The following is a 23,490-nucleotide window of genomic DNA, read 5'->3' on the forward strand; positions in this document are numbered from 1 at the left end:
GTTGTTGTTGTTGCAGCAGTTGTCATTCCAGCTGTTGTTGATGCAATTGTATTTACAGCTGTTGTTGTTGCAGCAGTTGTAGGGTCAGGAACAGGACCCGCTATCAAAACATTTTTTAAGGAACAGGTTAAAAACTCATAAAGTACTTGTGCCTGAACCAGAAGTATTTATTTTATCCTGGATTGCCATCAAACTGACATCACTGAGTATACCAGTATAGCAAACTTATATGGCTTAACGGTTTACTTACATACTAATGCAACTGAAGAGGCACCAAAGGTCACATTGAAGGTGTTTGAATCATTTGCAGCATCAACTAAGGTTTGAGCAACAGCAGTATTCATTGGGAGTGCTGGATTGGGGATAGACCGATTGAACACAACTGAAAACTCTACCACAGTTCCATCCACTCGTGTTTGTTGAGCTGGAGCAGCCCTGAAACGTGAAACAAAATAGGACAAAAGTCAAACAATGATATGAGATGATGAAAGTGTAATTTGGAATGTAGGTGACCAAATCAGAAGATAACTATTTTAAGACCATAGAGGTGCATACAGAGTCTTAGACCACGGCTAAAAATATTTTTACCTGAATTGTCTCACAATGCACTGGTCGAAGTCAGAACCAAATCTTGCTCGATATATTTGATTACACTGCAGAAAGACAAGATTTTAAAAGCAAGGTTAACTGTGAAGCATGATACGCTTCAAAAGGGATTTAAAATAAACAGCACTTTTCACTGAAATATGTTCTTAATGAATGATAAACATCTTAGATTTCAGCTAGATACTGTCAACATAATTACACTCAGTAAAGACAAAATGAATGGAATATGCAACGATTTCAAGAATTACTCACACGGCCTGTAGCCATTTGTGAAAGTGCTTGAAATCGAGAGCTGGTGCGATTTAGCAACTCATCTGTAAAGATCTCATTTTGCAAGGTTGCTGATATGACATAGGTAAGAGGGTCAGGTGTTGACATGGCTGCAGCTGTGGTTGTTGTAGTTGGGGAAGCTGTGGTTGTTGTAGTTGGGGCAGCTGTGGTTGTTGTAGTTGGAGCAATTGTGGTTGTTGTTGTTGAAGCTGCTGTGGTTGTTGTAGTTGGAGCCATTGTGGTTGTTGTTGTTGGAGCTGCTGTGGTTGTTGTAGTTGGGGCAGCTGTGGTTGTTGTTGTTAGGGCAGCTGTGGTTGTTGTTGTTGGAGCCGCTGTGGTTGTTGTAGTTGGAGCTGCTGTGGTTGTTGTAGTTGGAGCTGCTGTGGTTGTTGTTGCTGGAGCAGCTGTGGTTGTTGTAGTTGGCACAGCTGTGGTTGTTGTTGTTGGAGCTGCTGTGGTTGTTGTAGTTGGAGCTGCTGTGGATGTTGTTGTTGGAGCTGCTGTGGTTGTTGTTGTTGGGGCAGCTGTGGTTGTTGTTGTTGGAGCCGCTGTGGTTGTTGTAGTTGGGGAAGCTGTGGTTGGTGTAGTTGGGGCAGCTGTGGTTGTTCTTGTTGGGGCAGCTGTGGTTGTTGTTGTTGGAGCCGCTGTGGTTGTTGTAGTTGGAGCTGCTGTGGTTGTTGTTGTTGGAGCCGCAGTGGCTGTTGTAGTTGGAGCCATTGTGGTTATTGTTGTTGGAGCCACTGTGGTTGTTGTAGTTGGAGCCATTGTGGTTGTTGTTGTTGGAGCTGCTGTGGTTGTTGTTGTTGGAGCAGCTGTGGTTGTTGTTGCTGGAGCAGCTGTGGTTGTTGTAGTTGGCACAGCTGTGGTTGTTGTTGTTGGAGCAGTTGTGGTTGTTGTAGTTGGAGCCATTGTGGTTGTTGTTGTTGTTGGAGCTGCTGTGGTTGTTGTAGTTGGAGCTGCTGTGGTTGTTGTTGTTGGAGCAGCTGTGGTTGTTGTTGTTGGAGCAGCTGTGGTTGTTGTAGTTGGCACAGCTGTGGTTGTTGTTGTTGGAGCTGCTGTGGTTGTTGATGTTGGAGCAGCTGTGGTTGTTGTTGTTGGAGCAGCTGTGGTTGTTGTAGTTGGAGCCATCATGGTTGTTGTTGTTGGAGCTGCTGTGGTTGTTGTAGTTGGAGCTGCTGTGGTTGTTGTTGTTGGAGCTGCTGTGGTTGTTGTTGTTGTGGCAGCTGTGGTTGTTGTTGTTGGAGCCGCTGTGGTTGTTGTAGTTGGGGAAGCTGTGGTTGTTGTAGTTGGGGAAGCTGTGGTTGTTGTTGTTGGGGAAGCTGTGGTTGTTGTTGTTGGAGCCGCTGTGGTTGTTGTTGTTGGAGCTGCTGTGGTTGTAGTAGTTGGGGAAGCTGTGGTTGTTGTACTTGGGGCAGCTGTGGTTGTTGTTGTTGGAGCCGCTGTGGTTGTTGTTGTTGGAGCCACTGTGGTTGTTGTTGTTGGAGCAGCTGTGGTTGTTGTAGTTGGCACAGCTGTGGTTGTTGTTGTTGGAGCAGCTGTGGTTGTTGTAGTTGGAGCCATTGTGGTTGTTGTTGTTGGAGCAGCTGTGGTTGTTGTAGTTGGAGCTGCTGTGGTTGTTGTAGTTGGAGCTCCTGTGGTTGTTGTTGTTGGAGCAGCTGTGGTTGTTGTGCTTGGGGCAGCTGTGGTTGTTGTTGTTGGGGCAGCTGTGGTTGTTGTTGTTGGAGCCATTGTGGTTGTTGTTGATGGAGCAGCTGTGGTTGTTGTAGTTGGAGCTGCTGTGGTTGTTGTAGTTGGAGCTCCTGTGGTTGTTGTTGTTGGAGCAGCTGTGGTTGTTGTAGTTGGCGCAGCTGTGGTTGTTGTAGTTGGAGCCATTGTGGTTGTTGTTGTTGGAGCAGCTGTGGTTGTTGTAGTTGGAGCTGCTGTGGTTGTTGTAGTTGGAGCTCCTGTGGTTGTTGTTGTTGGAGCAGCTGTGGTTGTTGTTGTTGGAGCAGCTGTGGTTGTTGTAGTTGGAGCTCCTGTGGTTGTTGTTGTTGGAGCAGCTGTGGTTGTTGTTGTTGGAGCAGCTGTGGTTGTTGTTGCTGGAGCAGCTGTGGTTGTTGTAGTTGGCACAGCTGTGGTTGTTGTTGTTGGAGCAGCTGTGGTTGTTGTAGTTGGAGCCATTGTGGTTGTTGTTGTTGGAGCTGCTGTGGTTGTTGTAGTTGGAGCTGCTGTGGTTGTTGTTGTTGGAGCTGCTGTGGTTGTTGTTGTTGGGGCAGCTGTGGTTGTTGTTGTTGGAGCCGCTGTGGTTGTTGTAGTTGGGGAAGCTGTGGTTGTTGTAGTTGGGGAAGCTGTGGTTGTTGTTGTTGGGGCAGCTGTGGTTGTTGTTGTTGGAGCCGCTGTGGTTGTTGTTGTTGGAGCTGCTGTGGTTGTAGTAGTTGGGGAAGCTGTGGTTGTTGTAGTTGGGGCAACTGTGGTTGTTGTTGTTGGAGCCGCTGTGGTTGTTGTTGTTGGAGCCACTGTGGTTGTTGTTGATGGAGCAGCTGTGGTTGTTGTAGTTGGCACAGCTGTGGTTGTTGTTGTTGGAGCAGCTGTGGTTGTTGTTGTTGGAGCAGCTGTGGTTGTTGTAGTTGGAGCCATTGTGGTTGTTGTTGTTGGAGCAGCTGTGGTTGTTGTAGTTGGAGCTGCTGTGGTTGTTGTAGTTGGAGCTCCTGTGGTTGTTGTTGTTGGAGCAGCTGTGGTTGTTGTTATTGGAGCAGCTGTGGTTGTTGTTGCTGGAGCAGCTGTGGTTGTTGTAGTTGGCGCAGCTGTGGTTGTTGTTGTTGGAGCCATCGTGGTTGTTGTAGTTGGGGAAGCTGTGGTTGTTGTAGTTGGGGAAGCTGTGGTTGTTGTTGTTGGGGCAGCTGTGGTTGTTGTTGTTGGAGCCGCTGTGGTTGTTGTTGTTGGAGCTGCTGTGGTTGTAGTAGTTGGGGAAGCTGTGGTTGTTGTAGTTGTGGCAGCTGTGGTTGTTGTTGTTGGAGCCGCTGTGGTTGTTGTTGTTGGAGCCACTGTGGTTGTTGTTGTTGGAGCAGCTGTGGTTGTTGTAGTTGGCACAGCTGTGGTTGTTGTTGTTGGAGCAGCTGTGGTTGTTGTTGTTGGAGCAGCTGTGGTTGTTGTAGTTGGAGCCATTGTGGTTGTTGTTGTTGGAGCAGCTGTGGTTGTTGTAGTTGGAGCTGCTGTGGTTGTTGTAGTTGGAGCTCCTGTGGTTGTTGTTGTTGGAGCAGTTGTGGTTGTTGTGCTTGGGGCAGCTGTGGTTGTTGTTGTTGGGGCAGCTGTGGTTGTTGTTGTTGGAGCCATTGTGGTTGTTGTTGTTGGAGCAGCTGTGGTTGTTGTAGTTGGAGCTGCTGTGGTTGTTGTAGTTGGAGCTCCTGTGGTTGTTGTTGTTGGAGCAGCTGTGGTTGTTGTAGTTGGCGCAGCTGTGGTTGTTGTAGTTGGAGCCATTGTGGTTGTTGTTGTTGGAGCAACTGTGGTTGTTGTAGTTGGAGCTGCTGTGGTTGTTGTAGTTGGAGCCATTGTGGTTGTTGTTGTTGGAGCAGCTGTGGTTGTTGTAGTTGGAGCTCCTGTGGTTGTTGTTGTTGGAGCAGCTGTGGTTGTTGTTGTTGGGGCAGCTTTGGTTGTTGTTGTTGGAGCAGCTGTGGTTGTTGTTGCTGGAGCAGCTGTGGTTGTTGTAGTTGGCACAGCTGTGGTTGTTGTTGTTGGAGCAGCTGTGGTTGTTGTTGTTGGAGCAGCTGTGGTTGTTGTAGTTGGAGCCATTGTGGTTGTTGTTGTTGGAGCCGCTGTGGTTGTTGTTGTTGGAGCCGCAGTGGTTGTTGTAGTTGGGGCATCTGTGGTTGTTGTTGTTGGGGCAGCTGTGGTTGTTGTTGTTGGAGCTGCTGTGGTTGTTGTTGTTGGAGCCGCTGTGGTTGTTGTAGTTGGCACAGCTGTGGTTGTTGTAGTTGGAGCCATCGTGGTTGTTGTTGTTGGAGCTGCTGTGGTTGTTGTAGTTGGAGCTGCTGTGGTTGTTGTTGTTGGAGCAGCTGTGGTTGTTGTTGTTGGAGCAGCTGTGGTTGTTGTAGTTGGCACAGCTGTGGTTGTTGTTGTTGGAGCTGCTGTGGTTGTTGATGTTGGAGCAGCTGTGGTTGTTGTTGTTGGAGCAGCTGTGGTTGTTGTAGTTGGAGCCATCGTGGTTGTTGTTGTTGGAGCTGCTGTGGTTGTTGTAGTTGGAGCTGCTGTGGTTGTTGTTGTTGGAGCTGCTGTGGTTGTTGTTGTTGTGGCAGCTGTGGTTGTTGTTGTTGGAGCCGCTGTGGTTGTTGTAGTTGGGGAAGCTGTGGTTGTTGTAGTTGGGGAAGCTGTGGTTGTTGTTGTTGGGGCAGCTGTGGTTGTTGTTGTTGGAGCCGCTGTGGTTGTTGTTGTTGGAGCTGCTGTGGTTGTAGTAGTTGGGGAAGCTGTGGTTGTTGTACTTGGGGCAGCTGTGGTTGTTGTTGTTGGAGCCGCTGTGGTTGTTGTTGTTGGAGCCACTGTGGTTGTTGTTGTTGGAGCAGCTGTGGTTGTTGTAGTTGGCACAGCTGTGGTTGTTGTTGTTGGAGCAGCTGTGGTTGTTGTAGTTGGAGCCATTGTGGTTGTTGTTGTTGGAGCAGCTGTGGTTGTTGTAGTTGGAGCTGCTGTGGTTGTTGTAGTTGGAGCTCCTGTGGTTGTTGTTGTTGGAGCAGCTGTGGTTGTTGTGCTTGGGGCAGCTGTGGTTGTTGTTGTTGGGGCAGCTGTGGTTGTTGTTGTTGGAGCCATTGTGGTTGTTGTTGATGGAGCAGCTGTGGTTGTTGTAGTTGGAGCTGCTGTGGTTGTTGTAGTTGGAGCTCCTGTGGTTGTTGTTGTTGGAGCAGCTGTGGTTGTTGTAGTTGGCGCAGCTGTGGTTGTTGTAGTTGGAGCCATTGTGGTTGTTGTTGTTGGAGCAGCTGTGGTTGTTGTAGTTGGAGCTGCTGTGGTTGTTGTAGTTGGAGCTCCTGTGGTTGTTGTTGTTGGAGCAGCTGTGGTTGTTGTTGTTGGAGCAGCTGTGGTTGTTGTAGTTGGAGCTCCTGTGGTTGTTGTTGTTGGAGCAGCTGTGGTTGTTGTTGTTGGAGCAGCTGTGGTTGTTGTTGCTGGAGCAGCTGTGGTTGTTGTAGTTGGCACAGCTGTGGTTGTTGTTGTTGAAGCAGCTGTGGTTGTTGTAGTTGGAGCCATTGTGGTTGTTGTTGTTGGAGCTGCTGTGGTTGTTGTAGTTGGAGCTGCTGTGGTTGTTGTTGTTGGAGCTGCTGTGGTTGTTGTTGTTGGGGCAGCTGTGGTTGTTGTTGTTGGAGCCGCTGTGGTTGTTGTAGTTGGGGAAGCTGTGGTTGTTGTAGTTGGGGAAGCTGTGGTTGTTGTTGTTGGGGCAGCTGTTGTTGTTGTTGTTGGAGCCGCTGTGGTTGTTGTTGTTGGAGCTGCTGTGGTTGTAGTAGTTGGGGAAGCTGTGGTTGTTGTAGTTGGGGCAACTGTGGTTGTTGTTGTTGGAGCCGCTGTGGTTGTTGTTGTTGGAGCCACTGTGGTTGTTGTTGATGGAGCAGCTGTGGTTGTTGTAGTTGGCACAGCTGTGGTTGTTGTTGTTGGAGCAGCTGTGGTTGTTGTTGTTGGAGCAGCTGTGGTTGTTGTAGTTGGAGCCATTGTGGTTGTTGTTGTTGGAGCAGCTGTGGTTGTTGTAGTTGGAGCTGCTGTGGTTGTTGTAGTTGGAGCTCCTGTGGTTGTTGTTGTTGGAGCAGCTGTGGTTGTTGTTGTTGGAGCAGCTGTGGTTGTTGTTGCTGGAGCAGCTGTGGTTGTTGTAGTTGGCACAGCTGTGGTTGTTGTTGTTGGAGCCATCGTGGTTGTTGTAGTTGGGGAAGCTGTGGTTGTTGTAGTTGGGGAAGCTGTGGTTGTTGTTGTTGGGGCAGCTGTGGTTGTTGTTGTTGGAGCCGCTGTGGTTGTTGTTGTTGGAGCTGCTGTGGTTGTAGTAGTTGGGGAAGCTGTGGTTGTTGTAGTTGTGGCAGCTGTGGTTGTTGTTGTTGGAGCCGCTGTGGTTGTTGTTGTTGGAGCCACTGTGGTTGTTGTTGTTGGAGCAGCTGTGGTTGTTGTAGTTGGCACAGCTGTGGTTGTTGTTGTTGGAGCAGCTGTGGTTGTTGTTGTTGGAGCAGCTGTGGTTGTTGTAGTTGGAGCCATTGTGGTTGTTGTTGTTGGAGCAGCTGTGGTTGTTGTAGTTGGAGCTGCTGTGGTTGTTGTAGTTGGAGCTCCTGTGGTTGTTGTTGTTGGAGCAGTTGTGGTTGTTGTGCTTGGGGCAGCTGTGGTTGTTGTTGTTGGGGCAGCTGTGGTTGTTGTTGTTGGAGCCATTGTGGTTGTTGTTGTTGGAGCAGCTGTGGTTGTTGTAGTTGGAGCTGCTGTGGTTGTTGTAGTTGGAGCTCCTGTGGTTGTTGTTGTTGGAGCAGCTGTGGTTGTTGTAGTTGGCGCAGCTGTGGTTGTTGTAGTTGGAGCCATTGTGGTTGTTGTTGTTGGAGCAACTGTGGTTGTTGTAGTTGGAGCTGCTGTGGTTGTTGTAGTTGGAGCCATTGTGGTTGTTGTTGTTGGAGCAGCTGTGGTTGTTGTAGTTGGAGCTCCTGTGGTTGTTGTTGTTGGAGCAGCTGTGGTTGTTGTTGTTGGGGCAGCTTTGGTTGTTGTTGTTGGAGCAGCTGTGGTTGTTGTTGCTGGAGCAGCTGTGGTTGTTGTAGTTGGCACAGCTGTGGTTGTTGTTGTTGGAGCAGCTGTGGTTGTTGTTGTTGGAGCAGCTGTGGTTGTTGTAGTTGGAGCCATTGTGGTTGTTGTTGTTGGAGCCGCTGTGGTTGTTGTTGTTGGAGCCGCAGTGGTTGTTGTAGTTGGGGCATCTGTGGTTGTTGTTGTTGGGGCAGCTGTGGTTGTTGTTGTTGGAGCTGCTGTGGTTGTTGTTGTTGGAGCCGCTGTGGTTGTTGTAGTTGGCACAGCTGTGGTTGTTGTAGTTGGAGCCATCGTGGTTGTTGTTGTTGGAGCTGCTGTGGTTGTTGTAGTTGGAGCTGCTGTGGTTGTTGTTGTTGGAGCTGCTGTGGTTGTTGTTGTTGGGGCAGCTGTGGTTGTTGTTGTTGGAGCCGCTGTGGTTGTTGTAGTTGGGGAAGCTGTGGTTGTTGTAGTTGGGGAAGCTGTGGTTGTTGTTGTTGGGGCAGCTGTGGTTGTTGTTGTTGGAGCCGCTGTGGTTGTTGTTGTTGGAGCTGCTGTGGTTGTAGTAGTTGGGGAAGCTGTGGTTGTTGTAGTTGGGGCAGCTGTGGTTGTTGTTGTTGGAGCCGCTGTGGTTGTTGTTGTTGGAGCCACTGTGGTTGTTGTTGTTGGAGCAGCTGTGGTTGTTGTAGTTGGCACAGCTGTGGTTGTTGTTGTTGGAGCAGCTGTGGTTGTTGTTGTTGGAGCAGCTGTGGTTGTTGTAGTTGGAGCCATTGTGGTTGTTGTTGTTGGAGCAGCTGTGGTTGTTGTAGTTGGAGCTGCTGTGGTTGTTGTAGTTGGAGCTCCTGTGGTTGTTGTTGTTGGAGCAGTTGTGGATGTTATGCTTGGGGCAGCTGTGGTTGTTGTTGTTGGGGCAGCTGTGGTTGTTGTTGTTGGAGCCATTGTGGTTGTTGTTGTTGTTGGAGCAGCTGTGGTTGTTGTAGTTGGAGCTGCTGTGGTTGTTGTAGTTGGAGCTCCTGTGGTTGTTGTTGTTGGAGCAGCTGTGGTTGTTGTAGTTGGCGCAGCTGTGGTTGTTGTAGTTGGAGCCATTGTGGTTGTTGTTGTTGGAGCAACTGTGCTTGTTGTAGTTGGAGCTGCTGTGGTTGTTGTAGTTGGAGCTCCTGTGGTTGTTGTTGTTGGAGCAGCTGTGGTTGTTGTTGTTGGGGCAGCTGTGGTTGTTGTTGTTGGAGCAGCTGTGGTTGTTGTTGCTGGAGCAGCTGTGGTTGTTGTAGTTGGCACAGCTGTGGTTGTTGTTGTTGGAGCAGCTGTGGTTGTTGTAGTTGGAGCCATTGTGGTTGTTGTTGTTGGAGCTGCTGTGGTTGTTGTAGTTGGAGCTGCTGTGCTTTTTGTTGTTGGAGCTGCTGTGGTTGTTGTAGTTGGAGCCATTGTGGTTGTTGTTGTTGGAGCTGCTGTGATTGTAGTAGTTGGGGAAGCTGTAGTTGTTGTAGTTGGGGCAGCTGTGGTTGTTGTTGTTGGAGCCGCTGTGGTTGTTGTAGTTGGAGCTGCTTTGGTTGTTGTTGTTGGAGCCGCAGTTGTTGTTGCAGTTGGGGCAGCTGCAGTTGTTGTTGTTGGAGCCACTGTGGTTGTTGTAGCTGGAGCCATTGTGGTTGTTGTTGTTGGAGCAGCTGTGGTTGTTGTAGTTGGAGCTGCTGTGGTTGTTGTAGTTGGAGCTGCTGTGGTTGTTGTAGTTGGAGCTGCTGTGGTTGTTGTTGTTGGAGCCGCTGTGGTTGTTGTTGTTGGGGAAGCTGTGGTTGTTGTAGTTGGGGCAGCTGTGGTTGTTGTTGTTCGAGCCGCAGTGGTTGTTGTAGTTGGGGCAGCTGTGGTTGTTGTTGTTGGAGCAGCTGTGGTTGTTGTTTTTGGGGCAGCTGTGGTTGTTGTTGGTGGATCCACTGTGGTTGTTGTAGTTGGGGCAGCTGTGGTTGTTGTTGTTGGAGCTGCTGTGGTTGTAGTAGTTGGGGAAGCTGTGGTTGTTGTAGTTGGAGCAGCTGTGGTTGTTGTTGTTGGAGCAGCTGTGGTTGTTGTAGTTGGCACAGCTGTGGTTGTTGTTGTTGGAGCAGCTGTGGTTGTTGTAGTTGGAGCCATTGTGGTTGTTGTTGTTGGAGCAGCTGTGGTTGTTGTAGTTGGAGCTGCTGTGGTTGTTGTAGTTGGAGCTCCTGTGGTTGTTGTTGTTGGAGCAGCTGTGGTTGTTTTTGTTGGGGTAGCTGTGGTTGTTGTTGTTGGAGCAGCTGTGGTTGTTGTTGTTGGAGCAGCTGTGGTTGTTGTAGTTGGAGCAATTGTGGTTGTTGTTGTTGGAGCTGCTGTGGTTGTTGTAGTTGGAGCTGCTGTGCTTGTTGTTGTTGGAGCTGCTGTGGTTGTTGTTGTTGGGGCAGCTGTAGTTGTTGTTGTTGGAGCCGCTGTGGTTGTTGTAGTTGGGGAAGCTGTGGTTGTTGTAGTTGGGGCAGCTGTGGTTGTTGTTGTTGGAGCCGCTGTGGTTGTTGTTGTTGGAGCAGCTGTGGTTGTTGTAGTTGGAGCCATTGTGGTTGTTGTTGTTGGAGCCGCTGTGGTTGTTGTTGTTGGAGCCGCAGTGGTTGTTGTAGTTGGGGCATCTGTGGTTGTTGTTGTTGGGGCAGCTGTGGTTGTTGTTGTTGGAGCAGCTGTGGTTGTTGTGCTTGGGGCAGCTGTGGTTGTTGTAGCTGGAGCCATTGTGGTTGTTGTTGTTGGAGCCGCTGTGGTTGTTGTAGTTGGGGAAGCTGTGGTTGTTGTAGTTAGGGCAGCTGTGGTTGTTGTTGTTAGAACCACAGTGTTTGTTGTAGTTGAGGCAGCTGTGGTTGTTGTTGTTGGAGCAGCTGTGGTTGTTGATGTTGGGGCAGCTGTGGTTGTTGCTGGTGGATCCGCTGTGGTTGTTGTAGTTGGGGCAGCTGTGGTTGTTGTTGTTGGGGCAGCTGTGGTTGTTGTTGTTGGAGCTGCTGTGGTTGTTGTAGTTGGAGCAGCTGTGGTTGTTGTTGTTGGAGCAGCTGTGGTTGTTGTAGTTGGCACAGCTGTGGTTGTTGTTGTTGGAGCAGCTGTGGTTGTTGTAGTTGGAGCCATTGTGGTTGTTGTTGTTGTTGGAGCAGCTGTGGTTGTTGTAGTTGGAGCCAATGTGGTTGTTGTTGTTGGAGCAGCTGTGGTTGTTGTAGTTGGAGCTGCTGTGGTTGTTGTAGTTGGAACTCCTGTGGTTGTTGTTGTTGGAGCAGCTGTGGTTGTTGTTGTTGGGGCATCTGTGGTTGTTGTTGTTGGTGCAGCTGTGGTTGTTGTAGTTGGAGCCATTGTGGTTGTTGTTGTTGGAGCTGCTGTGGTTGTTGTAGTTGGAGCTGCTGTGGTTGTTGTTGTTGGAGCTGCTGTGGTTGTTGTTGTTGGGGCAGCTGTGGTTGTTGTTGTTGGAGCCGCTGTGGTTGTTGTAGTTGGGGAAGCTGTGGTTGTTGTAGTTGGGGCAGCTGTGGTTGTTGTTGTTGGGGCAGCTGTGGTTGTTGTTGTTGGAGCCGCTGTGGTTGTTGTTGTTGGAGCTGCTGTGGTTGTAGTAGTTGGGGAAGCTTTGGTTGTTGTACTTGGGGCAGCTGTGGTTGTTGTTGTTGGAGCCGCTGTGGTTGTTGTTGTTGGAGCCACTGTGGTTGTTGTTGTTGGAGCAGCTGTGGTTGTTGTAGTTGGCACAGCTGTGGTTGTTGTTGTTGGAGCAGCTGTGGTTGTTGTTGTTGGAGCTGCTGTGGTTGTTGTAGTTGGAGCCATTGTGGTTGTTGTTGTTGGAGCAGCTGTGGTTGTTGTAGTTGGAGCTGCTGTGGTTGTTGTAGTTGGAGCTCCTGTGGTTGTTGTTGTTGGAGCAGCTGTGGTTGTTGTGCTTGGGGCAGCTGTGGTTGTTGTTGTTGGGGCAGCTGTGGTTGTTGTTGTTGGAGCCATTGTGGTTGTTGTTGTTGGAGCCGCTGTGGTTGTTGTTGTTTGAGCCGCAGTGGTTGTTGTAGTTGGGGCATCTGTGGTTGTTGTTGTTGGGGCAGCTGTGGTTGTTGTTGTTGGAGCAGCTGTGGTTGTTGTGCTTGGGGCAGCTGTGGTTGTTGTAGCTGGAGCCATTGTGGTTGTTGTTGTTGGATCCGCTGTGGTTGTTGTAGTTGGGGAAGCTGTGGTTGTTGTAGTTAGGGCAGCTGTGGTTGTTGTTGTTGGAACCGCAGTGGTTGTTGTAGTTGAGGCAGCTGTGGTCGTTGTTGTTGGAGCAGCTGTGGTTGTTGATGTTGGGGCAGCTGTGGTTGTTGTTGGTGGATCCGCTGTGGTTGTTGTAGTTGGGGCAGCTGTGGTTGTTGTTGTTGGGGCAGCTGTGGTTGTTGTTGTTGGAGCTGCTGTGGTTGTTGTAGTTGGAGCAGCTGTGGTTGTTGTTGTTGGAGCAGCTGTGGTTGTTGTAGTTGGCACAGCTGTGGTTGTTGTTGTTGGAGCAGCTGTGGTTGTTGTAGTTGGAGCCATTGTGGTTGTTGTTGTTGGAGCAGCTGTGGTTGTTGTAGTTGGAGCCATTGTGGTTGTTGTTGTTGGAGCAGCTGTGGTTGTTGTAGTTGGAGCTGCTGTGGTTGTTGTAGTTGGAGCTCCTGTGGTTGTTGTTGTTGGAGCAGCTGTGGTTGTTGTTGTTGGGGCAGCTGTGGTTGTTGTTGTTGGTGCAGCTGTGGTTGTTGTAGTTGGAGCCATTGTGGTTGTTGTTGTTGGAGCTGCTGTGGTTGTTGTAGTTGGAGCTGCTGTGGTTGTTGTTGTTGGAGCTGCTGTGGTTGTTGTTGTTGGGGCAGCTGTGGTTGTTGTTGTTGGAGCCGCTGTGGTTGTTGTAGTTGGGGCAGCTGTGGTTGTTGTAGTTGGGGCAGCTGTGGTTGTTGTTGTTGGGGCAGCTGTGGTTGTTGTTGTTGGAGCCGCTGTGGTTGTTGTTGTTGGAGCTGCTGTGATTGTAGTAGTTGGGGAAGCTGTGGTTGTTGTACTTGGGGCAGCTGTGGTTGTTGTTGTTGGAGCCGCTGTGGTTGTTGTTGTTGGAGCCACTGTGGTTGTTGTTGTTGGAGCAGCTGTGGTTGTTGTAGTTGGCACAGCTGTGGTTGTTGTTGTTGGAGCAGCTGTGGTTGTTGTTGTTGGAGCAGCTGTGGTTGTTGTAGTTGGAGCCATTGTGGTTGTTGTTGTTGGAGCAGCTGTGGTTGTTGTAGTTGGAGCTTCTGTGGTTGTTGTAGTTGGAGCTCCTGTGGTTGTTGTAGTTGGAGCAGCTGTGGTTGTTGTACTTGTGGCAGCTGTGGTTGTTGTTGTTGGGGCAGCTGTGGTTGTTGTTGTTGGAGCCATTGTGGTTGTTGTTGTTGGAGCAGCTGTGGTTGTTGTAGTTGGAGCTGCTGTGGTTGTTGTAGTTGGAGCTCCTGTGGTTGTTGTTGTTGGAGCAGCTGTGGTTGTTGTAGTTGGCGCAGCTGTGGTTGTTGTAGTTGGAGCAGCTGTAGTTGTTGTTGTCGGTGCAGCTGTGGTTGTTGTAGTTGGCACAGCTGTGGTTGTTGTTGTTGGAGCAGCTGTGGTTGTTGTTGTTGGAGCAGCTGTGGTTGTTGTAGTTGGAGCCATTGTGGTTGTTGTTGTTGGAGCAGCTGTGGTTGTTGTAGTTGGAGCTGCTGTGGTTGTTGTAGTTGGAGTTCCTGTGGTTGTTGTTGTTGGAGCAGCTGTGGTTGTTGTTGTTGGGGCAGCTTTGGTTGTTGTTGTTGGAGCAGCTGTGGTTGTTGTTGCTGGAGCAGCTGTGGTTGTTGTAGTTGGCACAGCTGTGGTTGTTGTTGTTGGAGCAGCTGTGGTTGTTGTTGTTGGAGCAGCTGTGGTTGTTGTAGTTGGAGCCATTGTGGTTGTTGTTGTTGGAGCCGCTGTGGTTGTTGTTGTTGGAGCCGCAGTGGTTGTTGTAGTTGGGGCATCTGTGGTTGTTGTTGTTGGGGCAGCTGTGGTTGTTGTTGTTGGAGCTGCTGTGGTTGTTGTAGTTGGAGCAGCTGTGGTTGTTGTTGTTGGAGCAGCTGTGGTTGTTGTAGTTGGAGCCATTGTGGTTGTTGTTGTTGGAGCAGCTGTGGTTGTTGTAGTTGGAGCCATTGTGGTTGTTGTTGTTGGAGCAGCTGTGGTTGTTGTAGTTGGAGCTGCTGTGGTTGTTGTAGTTGGAGCTCCTGTGGTTGTTGTTGTTGGAGCAGCTGTGGTTGTTGTTGTTGGGGCAGCTGTGGTTGTTGTTGTTGGAGCAGCTGTGGTTGTTGTTGCTGGAGCAGCTGTGGTTGTTGTAGTTGGCACAGCTGTGGTTGTTGTTGTTGGAGCAGCTGTGGTTGTTGTAGTTGGAGCCATTGTGGTTGTTGTTGTTGGAGCAGCTGTGGTTGTTGTTGTTGGAGCCCCTGTGGTTGTTGTTGTTGGAGCCACAGTTGTTGTTGTAGTTGGGGCAGCTGTGGTTGTTGTTGTTGGAGCCACTGTGGTTGTTGTAGCTGGAGCCATTGTGGTTGTTGTTGTTGGAGCAGCTGTGGTTGTTGTAGTTGGAGCTGCTGTGGTTGTTGTAGTCGGAGCTGCTGTGGTTGTTGTAGTTGGAGCCATTGTGGTTGTTGTTGTTGGGGCAGCTGTGGTTGTTGTTGTTGGAGCAGCTGTGGTTGTTGTACTTGGGGCAGCTGTGGTTGTTGTTGTTGGAGCTGCTGTGGTTGTTGTAGTTGGAGCTGCTGTGGTTGTTGTTGTTGGAGCCGCTGTGATTGTTGAAGTTGGGGAAGCTGTGGTTGTTGTAGTTGGGGCAGCTGTGGTTGTTGTTGTTGGAGCCGCAGTGGTTGTTGTAGTTGGGGCAGCTGTGGTTGTTGTTGTTGGAGCAGCTGTGGTTGTTGTTGTTGGGGCAGCTGTGGTTGTTGTTGTTGGATCCGCTGTGGTTGTTGTCGTTGGGGCAGCTGTGGTTGTTGTTGTTGGGGCAGCTGTGGTTGTTGTTGTTGGAGCTGCTGTGGTTGATGTAGTTGGAGCAGCTGTGGTTGTTGTTGTTGGAGCAGCTGTGGTTGTTGTAGTTGGCACAGCTGTGGTTGTTGTTGTTGGAGTAGCTGTGGTTGTTGTAGTTGGAGCCATTGTGGTTGTTGTTGTTGGAGCTGCTGTGGTTGTTGTTGTTGGAGCCGCTGTGGTTGTTGTAGTTGGAGCAGCTGTGGTTGTTGTAGTTGGAGCCATTGTGGTTGTTGTTGTTGGAGCAGCTGTGGTTGTTGTAGTTGGAGCTGCTGTGGTTGTTGTAGTTGGAGCTCCTGTGGTTGTTGTTGTTGGAGCAGCTGTGGTTGTTGTTGTTGGGGCAGCTGTGGTTGTTGTTGTTGGAGCAGCTGTGGTTGTTGTTGCTGGAGCAGCTGTGGTTGTTGTAGTTGGCACAGCTGTGGTTGTTGTTGTTGGAGCAGCTGTGGTTGTTGTAGTTGGAGCCATTGTGGTTGTTGTTGTTGGAGCAGCTGTGGTTGTTGTTGTTGGAGCCCCTGTGGTTGTTGTTGTTGGAGCCACAGTTGTTGTTGTAGTTGGGGCAGCTGTGGTTGTTGTAGCTGGAGCCATTGTGGTTGTTGTTGTTGGAGCAGCTGTGGTTGTTGTAGTTGGAGCTGCTGTGGTTGTTGTAGTCGGAGCTGCTGTGGTTGTTGTAGTTGGAGCCATTGTGGTTGTTGTTGTTGGGGCAGCTGTGGTTGTTGTTGTTGGAGCAGCTGTGGTTGTTGTACTTGGGGCAGCTGTGGTTGTTGTTGTTGGAGCTGCTGTGGTTGTTGTAGTTGGAGCTGCTGTGGTTGTTGTTGTTGGAGCCGCTGTGGTTGTTGAAGTTGGGGAAGCTGTGGTTGTTGTAGTTGGGGCAGCTGTGGTTGTTGTTGTTGGAGCCGCAGTGGTTGTTGTAGTTGGGGCAGCTGTGGTTGTTGTTGTTGGAGCAGCTGTGGTTGTTGTTGTTGGGGCAGCTGTGGTTGTTGTTGTTGGATCCGCTGTGGTTGTTGTCGTTGGGGCAGCTGTGGTTGTTGTTGTTGGGGCAGCTGTGGTTGTTGTAGTTGGAGCTGCTGTGGTTGTTGTAGTTGGAGCCATTGTGGTTGTTGTTGTTGGGGCAGCTGTGGTTGTTGTTGTTGGAGCAGCTGTGGTTGTTGTACTTGGGGCAGCTGTGGTTGTTGTTGTTGGGGCAGCTGTGGTTGTTGTTGTTGGAGCCGCTGTGGTTGTTGTTGTTGGAGCAGCTGTGGTTGTTGTTGTTGGAGCAGCTGTGGTTGTTGTAGTTGGCACAGCTGTGGTTGTTGTAGTTGGAGCTGCTGTGGTTGTTGTTGTTAGAGCTGCTGTGGTTGTCGTCGTTGGGGCAGCTGTGGTTGTTGTTTGGAGATCTGCATCCACTGCAACTATGGTGTAGAAGTTAAACTAATTTTTTATCTTTGAGCCGCTGCATTATAGATCACCTCTTTAGTGTGTTGGTCAGTCAGTCTCATGGTCAGTTGGTCTTTCAGTCGCATCGTTGTTCAGTCCCCAATTTTTCCCAACTCTGTTGGAGCAGCTGTGGTTGTTGTTGTTGGAGCTGCTGTACTTATTGTTTGGAGATCTGCCTCCACTGCAAGTATGACGTAGAAGTTAAACTAATTTTCATCTTCGAGCCGCTGCATTATAGATCACCTCTTTAGTGTGTTTGTCAGTCAGTCTCATGGTCAGTTGGTCTTTCATTCGCATCGTCGTTCATTACCCAATTTTTCCCCACTCTGGCCAGCCACAGTTATGGCCGTCTGAGGCTGATATTTGGCCTGAGTGAGTAGTGATGAAGAATATCTTTTCAGCATAGTTTAATGTGTCTTTGCATAAGAAATACTTGATGAGGTGCAGGACAACATACTACCTTTAAGTCATGTCATTCCCTAAACCTTTTATTGTACTTATTTTGTATCAAGATACTGTAAAGGCAATTGAAGTAATATCACTCAGCTTACCTGTTAGAATCAAGAAAATTGTTGTGATCCGTGCCACACCCATCTTGTCTTCCTTCTATAAATAAATGAGCAAACAATGCAGAGATTTACTGCACCTGTCACCATGTTGAAACCTTTTGTACAACAATGACTAGCCCATAGAATCATTGCTTTCACTGTCATGTAAATGATGCAATCCCCAGGAGCATCAAGTGTGTTCTCTTCTTCTATTGTAAAACAATAATTTTACCAATCTAAATGTAAAAGTAATACTTTTTTTCTCTGTATTTCTGTTCCTTTTCTGTTTTTAATGAAACAAGCTTTTATTCTGAGAAAAACTGAAGTAATTCTTGCAGCCTTCATCTAAAGGTAAATTTAACATGGTTACATCATATCATTTTATTGATCATGATATTTTAAACATCATTAAGCATTCTTGTCTCCATTAGGTTTTATCCAGACAAGAGTTGACGGAATAGACGCATCTACATGCACTACATCAACAAGCACAGTACTGCAACAGGCATGTGCACTGAGTGTGGAGGACTGCTGTTTAACCACTCTCATCACTCAATCTGTACAACTGTTCACAAACATAAAGCTGACTGAAATGCCTTTGAGCAAATAACTGAACAACTCCTGGTTGAACCTGAACAGGCGCCGCCGCTCCCATCACGCACATCACACTGTGCGTCGGTCACCAAGTGCTGAGGGGCACCAAAAATAGCCTAATGAAAAATCATCATAGTCATGATAATTATCATGCCGATATATTTCAGTATAGATATATTAGGCACTTTTTAGCCATGTTTATCATAAAACAGACAGAACAAGAGATATATTTAATTGCTCAAGAAACTAACGATGGTGCCCCCCCAACACACACACTCTCAACTTCCCAAGCTCCCCGTGGGTACCCTTCCCTATCTCAGTGGTCTGTTGGATTGCGCCCAAAGAAGACTGACAGTAGGCTGTCAACTTTTTTGGAAATGGCCCAGAAAAGACAGCAGGAGTCAGGAGCAGAGTAAAGAAAGAAGAAACTGTGAGATGATGCTTGTGCATGACTTGCACGGTCCATGTTTAATCATCCTTAAATAAGGGAAATGTGCTGCTAATGTTATGCTTAGCCCAGCATACACCTCCAACTAGCTGACGTTATTGCTAATGTTACCAAACTCAAAACATTAAACACATTAAACATTATCTATGCATTTTACAAGTAACTGACACCAGCTAGCTGTTATTTACTTTATATACTGAGCAGTAGTTTATGGTTTATTTTGACGTGACGGTGGTCACTACTTTATCAGTAACTGTTGACAGTCGCTGCAGAAGGCAGGCTAACAAATCCTCTTGCTTCAGACCATTTATTACTGTGTAGTGTGAGATTAATAGTCTTTAGCCAGGCATTTAGCAAAGTTTACCTTGCATAGTGTCATTTGAGATTGCATATTTTGGTGTTTGCAATGCATAATAAACCCACAACCATCTTTAGGATTGTCATTGAGTAGAATTCAGCAGAATGTAGGCTACAGTCTCACACAAATTAGGTGAGGTGCCTTTTGATTGCATTTATGTCAGGATGCGAAGGCATTGACGATATCTGCCAGTGAAATAGACAAACGTTTTGTTGTAGACAAAATGCTCTCATAACCATATTTAAGTTGTATTCAATTAAATGGTAAAATAATGTTTAAGTTTCAGAAATGTAGTATTATGTAAGGTGTATCATTATGCTCTTCTTCCTGTAGGTAAGATATAAATATACAGTCTAACCATTAATGATATAAAGCAAACTTTATTGTTGAATTGTGTGCAATATTGCAACTCATTCTATTATGCTTTTCATATTAGATTAGATTCATCAAATAGCTGATAAATAAGTAATAAAGGGGGAGAGCTGTTTGACTTTTAAATGTTTATAATTGTTTTTGGTATGAGATTCTTTGTTTGAATGTTTTGTAACTTTCTATGCTGATCCTTTTTCTTCATATTTCTAAATTAATGCAGGGTCAGTGCTGAGATAAATACAAGGAGGAACACGTGGCCAAGAGGAAGAAACAGATGATGAGCAACCATCGACAGACAGTTCAGGCACACATCCACCCCAGTCGGCCAGCAGTTCTGTAGACTCCACAACAGTACCAAGCCCTGATCAACCACCCTCAACCAGCAGTTTAGGGACAGACACACAGCAGAGAACCACCACCTCTGAAAGCACAAGTTCTGTCACTGAGAGTCCATCAGCAGGTGACAATGTAGAGACCTGTGTGACCTGTTCTGTGTGCTGTGTTTACAAAGTTGATTTTTCCTTTTTCGCTTTGTCATTCTTAGCTGTTACATTTTGATGCTGCTATTGTGTTATTGGTATTGAGTTATGTGTTTGGTAATAGAAAGTTAAACTGGCAAAAACATTTTTTTTTTTTTCAAAGTTTTCTCAGGGTGGGGCATCATAAAGGCACTTCTCTGTCTGCTGTGGCTCAACTCTGAGAGAGAGAGAGAGAGAGAGAGAAAGAGAGAGGGGGAGAGGGGGGATGGGAGAGAGAGAAGGGGGGGAAGCCGCTGCCTCAACTCCACCAGACAGTCACGCAGACGTGACAGTGGAGCCACTTGACCCTTTGTGAGTTATAAACCCACTAACATAAATTTCTTGTGGGGGCTAACAAGTCACCTTCCACTTATTCAACATGCTTAAATATGAATTATAATTCAGAAAAGTTTGTGCTTGTTAAGCTAACTGCTTGTTAATGAGAGTTAGAGAAGTTAGAGAAGAATAATCTAATATGGCAGCTGTCTGTGTAAGCTGTTTATCTTGCCACAAATCTTAAACTTCTTCCAGATACTGAGTTTATTGTAACTTTGCTGTTGTAAACATTGTTGTTCCTACCAAGAGTCACAGTAGTAATTTCTTGGTTTCATCACATTTTTAGATGTGTAGCCTGTATTTCTAGTTCGCACTTGCCCTCCAGTTAATAGCCCAACAATAAACCAGTGTTGTATTGCTTGTCAAGAATTGCAGCCGAATTGCATATCCTCCAAACCTCAGCATTATGATAACCTGAATAAACTCATGTTGACAACAATTTGTTGACACAAAAGAAACGACAATTGCATATCACACAGCTATACAGGATGTACAGCTAAGCAGTTAGCTTTCTATAAGTACTTTGTTTATTAATTTTACATTAATTAATCTTCATATTGTGTTATTAAGGCCAGAAAAAAAGAAGTGGCCTTACTGCCCTTTTCTGATTTTTAGCCACTGCCCCTCTATAATCATGTGCACGTCCCTGACTCAGTATGTGCAACAGTTCACAAACATAAAGCTGACACTTCCTAGGGATCAGGCTGAACCTGAACTCTTAATCTGTAATAGAGAATAAAAAGAGATTCCTTAATAAATCAGTAATTGATCACATTATTATTTTTTATATCTGACCAACTGAGTTTATATACTTAATTTATCTGATTTTAATACTATGATGTGGATGTGTTTGTAAATGAGACAGTGCATCTTCACCATGCTGAGAAAAACATGCTACATGTACAATTATAATGTTCGAAGAAAATAATTTCTATAATGCTAAAAAAAAACATCAAAGGTATTTAGATTTATACACAAGTGTAGATATAGACTTAAAAATTTACTTACCCAAAATTTAAATACAAGATGAAAATTTGTCAATTCCAATATACAATTGGACTAAGATGTTCAGTCCAATTCACACCTTTAATATTTTATACCTTTCACCGAAGTGACACTTCACATCTATGGAGGCCTTTATATATCTCTACTGAATAAAGGCTAGTGACGTGACTCATATGTCGTGCATTTTTTCGACACCCTCACCAATGAATAAACTTAATCACACCTGTCATTTTCTTGGCTCAGTAAAATGGCATACTCCCATCTATTCTTCTGTGAAAACTGCAGGTACATTCCACCAATGTGAATGTTGACGAGGGTTCAACAAGTGTGACAAGTAATGATACACAAATAAATACTGAGTTCCAGTTAAGTGCTGGAAGGGGCGACATGCAAGACAAGAAAACAAATGCTTTCATCATGGAATATTCAAACACTGGAGTAAATCTGCACTGTAGAGAGTACATAATGTCTATGTATATGTAATTAAAGGCGTCTCGCTTTTATTTAATAATTTTTGTCCAATAGGTACAAGCCCCTTTGTTTCATTAACATGATCCAGTATGAAATCTGGATTTTTATGAATATGTAATATCTGTATGGATTTTGCTTTCAACATTAACATCAGTGGAAAATACAAAATGTTTAACAATTACAGCATATTGTAATAAAGACAAGTAAAACTGCAGGTGCTTTTAAATGATTTCTGCAGGGTTCATCCTGTCAAATTCAAGACTTTTCCAGACTTCTGAAATAGCCAACAGTACATTCAACAGTATTATAATATAAATCCCAGCAGAATAGAATTAGTGTTAGTGATATGATTAATTAAATCAAGACGACATGACAACGGAAAAGCTAATAAAATGGATGAATAGATTAATCAATGAAAATGAAATACAAAATCGATATTTGCCTGTTATGACCTTATGCATCAATGAGCTTCCAAGCTAATGTAACAGAATCATTATAATATGATGCATCTTGCTGTTCTTTTTGTTTTACATAGTTGTCATCACAACACATAGCATTTGGCTTCCATGACGTCTCAGGCTATGTTGTTTTTGCAGTTCACTTCCTGCAGTTATTGTTAGCCACAGTCACTTGCTTTCATAAGTCACACAGCAATGGGAATAATCATATGACTCATAATTATAAACATGACATTAATGCAGCAGCTTTGGAATATAAATGTACAGTACATAATATATATGCACCAACAACTGCATTGCAAGTACAATCTGACAATGAAAAAAAGTGTAATTGTATTGTGACCAACTGAATTAGAATTAGAATAGAATTTTATATGCTGATGAATGTTCTCTGTCATCTAGTTTCAGAGTTGACCTAACTGCCATTAATTTATATGTTATAATTTATATATATTATAACTTATATTAAATGGAAGTTATGACTATACTGACATATGGAATTTGGTGAATTATTTCAAGTGGGAAACGTGATCATACCAGTCAAAAGAACTGTTGTGAGAACTTAGTGTTTGACTTCAATCAAATCACTAAGTACATACCATCAGCTGTCAATCTGCCAACTTCCTGGCTTACTATCTTGGTATACTCCCTTTGAATTTCCTCTGAAACAAGTTGCTGGTGCATTCCACCTTACACTGGCAATGTTGAGGGAAGTGACTTCAGTGGGACAATAACTTTAAACAAACAAGTTGCGAAATGTAAGTGAAGTGCTGAAAGAGCAAGAGGACATGTACGAAAAGAAAAACTAAGAAAATGTTGGTAATAAAATAACAATAACTTATGGCCAAATGAAAAGACAAGCATCTGCGTATGAATTCCTCTCTGGACAACATTAAATCCATGACATCAACATGATCCAGGACATCTTCTATTCTATCCTTTATATGAAATATCCTTTTATATTTTGAATTCAACATCTCTCTGACATAAATCACTTCAGGCATAACTATATATATTCCTAGAGCAGATTGTGTGCTGTGTCTTATGATGGAGAAACACATTGTTAGTAATGTGATGGCTCCCCCTGTGGTCTAACATGGGCATACCATGGTACACATTTTGTTACATCATGTTGACAGTACAATATGTATGTTCAACAGAAATATAACTATGATATTACTGAAGATAGAAAACTAAGTTTTGAAAAATGATAAGTAAAGAGAACCTACCTCATTTTTCTTGCCTTCCTTTTTGTAAAATATCTAATTGTGCTGCATCCATCAACACTGGAATTTACAGCTTTCAAATCTAGAGGCACCATTCTCCAGGTGTGTTGGCTTATGGTATAACACATTAATGGCTAGATTCACGTCAACACACCTTGTTCTAGAAGACAATCAACAGCAACATCTTGTGGTAGATGATATTGTGTAAAGAGTGACAAAACTACATTGGGCTTTAAAGTCACTTAATGTGGAAAAGCTTAAATTACAAAGTCAACATTGTTCCAAGCAAAGCCCATGATTAACTCCAACAGAGGCAATACTTGCAATTTAGGAGTTGGTGAAAAATGTTTAAATGTGTAAAATCTGCTCTGATGCCTGCAAAACAATCAGTCGGTGTCTGAAATAGCATGTAAACAACCCAAAGAAGCAGTAAGGGATTACTGTTCAGGCTTCCAGTCACATTCCCACCTCCTCAACATATTCATAGACCTCCTCCTCTTGTCCAACAGATGTCCCCACAGTTTCCCTCCCCACCTGACTGTCACATCTCTCTTCCCTCATCAACATTACAGTTTTCTGACCTCACCGGTTTCCACTTTCCCATATCAGCCTTGCATGTATTTAACCAGGCCATTCCCACTCACTTGGACTGGGAAAACGTTTAAATTCTGAGTCAGTTGGCATCGACTCATAGATAAAACATTTTCAAAATGTTGTGAAGGTATGAAAGGATTTGAATTTCACGTGTCAATCTGATGTCATGTCATTGTCCATAACCGCTTATCCCTTTCCATGGGGTCACGGGGTGTTGCTGCTGGAGCCAATCCCAGCTTTGTCTCAGGGCGAGGGCAGGGTACTCCCTGGATAAGTCGCCAGCTAATTGCAGGGCTCTTTTAATATCATACATGAATATTTTCAGTCCATAAAGTAATACATAATATATACCTTGATATCTCAAAATGTCCTCATAAGCACTTTGTTAATGCTAGGACTGGGTGACGAAATCAAATCACAATATTTTGATAAAACAGGCTCTATTTCGATATCAGTATTGCAACAACATTGAGGGGTGAGGGCTGCTGGTACTTTCACAGAATATTAACACAAGATTTTTGATAAATTCATCATCCTCAAACTCATCATCAGTGGGTACTGACAAGTATTAGAACAAGTTCAAAGAAATCACATCACTTTACTGTAATGCATTTAGTAAA

The 23,490-nt window shown here is 45.6% G+C and overlaps 2 protein-coding genes and 1 long non-coding RNA gene across 3 annotated transcripts; all 3 read right to left on the minus strand.

The window, feature by feature from the left end:
- Positions 1-3: 3 nt before the first annotated feature.
- On the minus strand, positions 4-1,047 carry LOC119026791. Its single transcript, XR_005077242.1, has 4 exons — positions 859-1,047; positions 589-653; positions 251-435; positions 4-100 (listed from the first exon to the last, which is right to left on the minus strand). It is a non-coding gene; the product is annotated as an uncharacterized LOC119026791 (long non-coding RNA).
- A 4,355-nt stretch (positions 1,048-5,402) lies between these two features.
- LOC119026790 (bromodomain-containing protein DDB_G0280777-like) lies at positions 5,403-6,221 on the minus strand (the record flags this gene model as incomplete). Its single annotated transcript, XM_037111320.1, has 1 exon — positions 5,403-6,221. A coding segment is annotated over one exon (819 nt), but the record flags the coding sequence as incomplete, so codon positions are not given.
- An 8,019-nt stretch (positions 6,222-14,240) lies between these two features.
- LOC119027762 (putative uncharacterized protein DDB_G0271606) lies at positions 14,241-15,677 on the minus strand (the record flags this gene model as incomplete). The annotated part of the gene is made up of 2 exons (XM_037113196.1): positions 14,241-14,696; positions 15,009-15,677. Coding segments are annotated over 2 exons (1,125 nt in total), but the record flags the coding sequence as incomplete, so codon positions are not given.
- Between the last annotated feature and the right edge of the window lie 7,813 nt (positions 15,678-23,490).

The sequence above is a fragment of the Acanthopagrus latus genome, chromosome 10 (genome assembly GCF_904848185.1).
Source record: "Acanthopagrus latus isolate v.2019 chromosome 10, fAcaLat1.1, whole genome shotgun sequence".
Classification (NCBI taxonomy): domain Eukaryota; kingdom Metazoa; phylum Chordata; class Actinopteri; order Spariformes; family Sparidae; genus Acanthopagrus; species Acanthopagrus latus.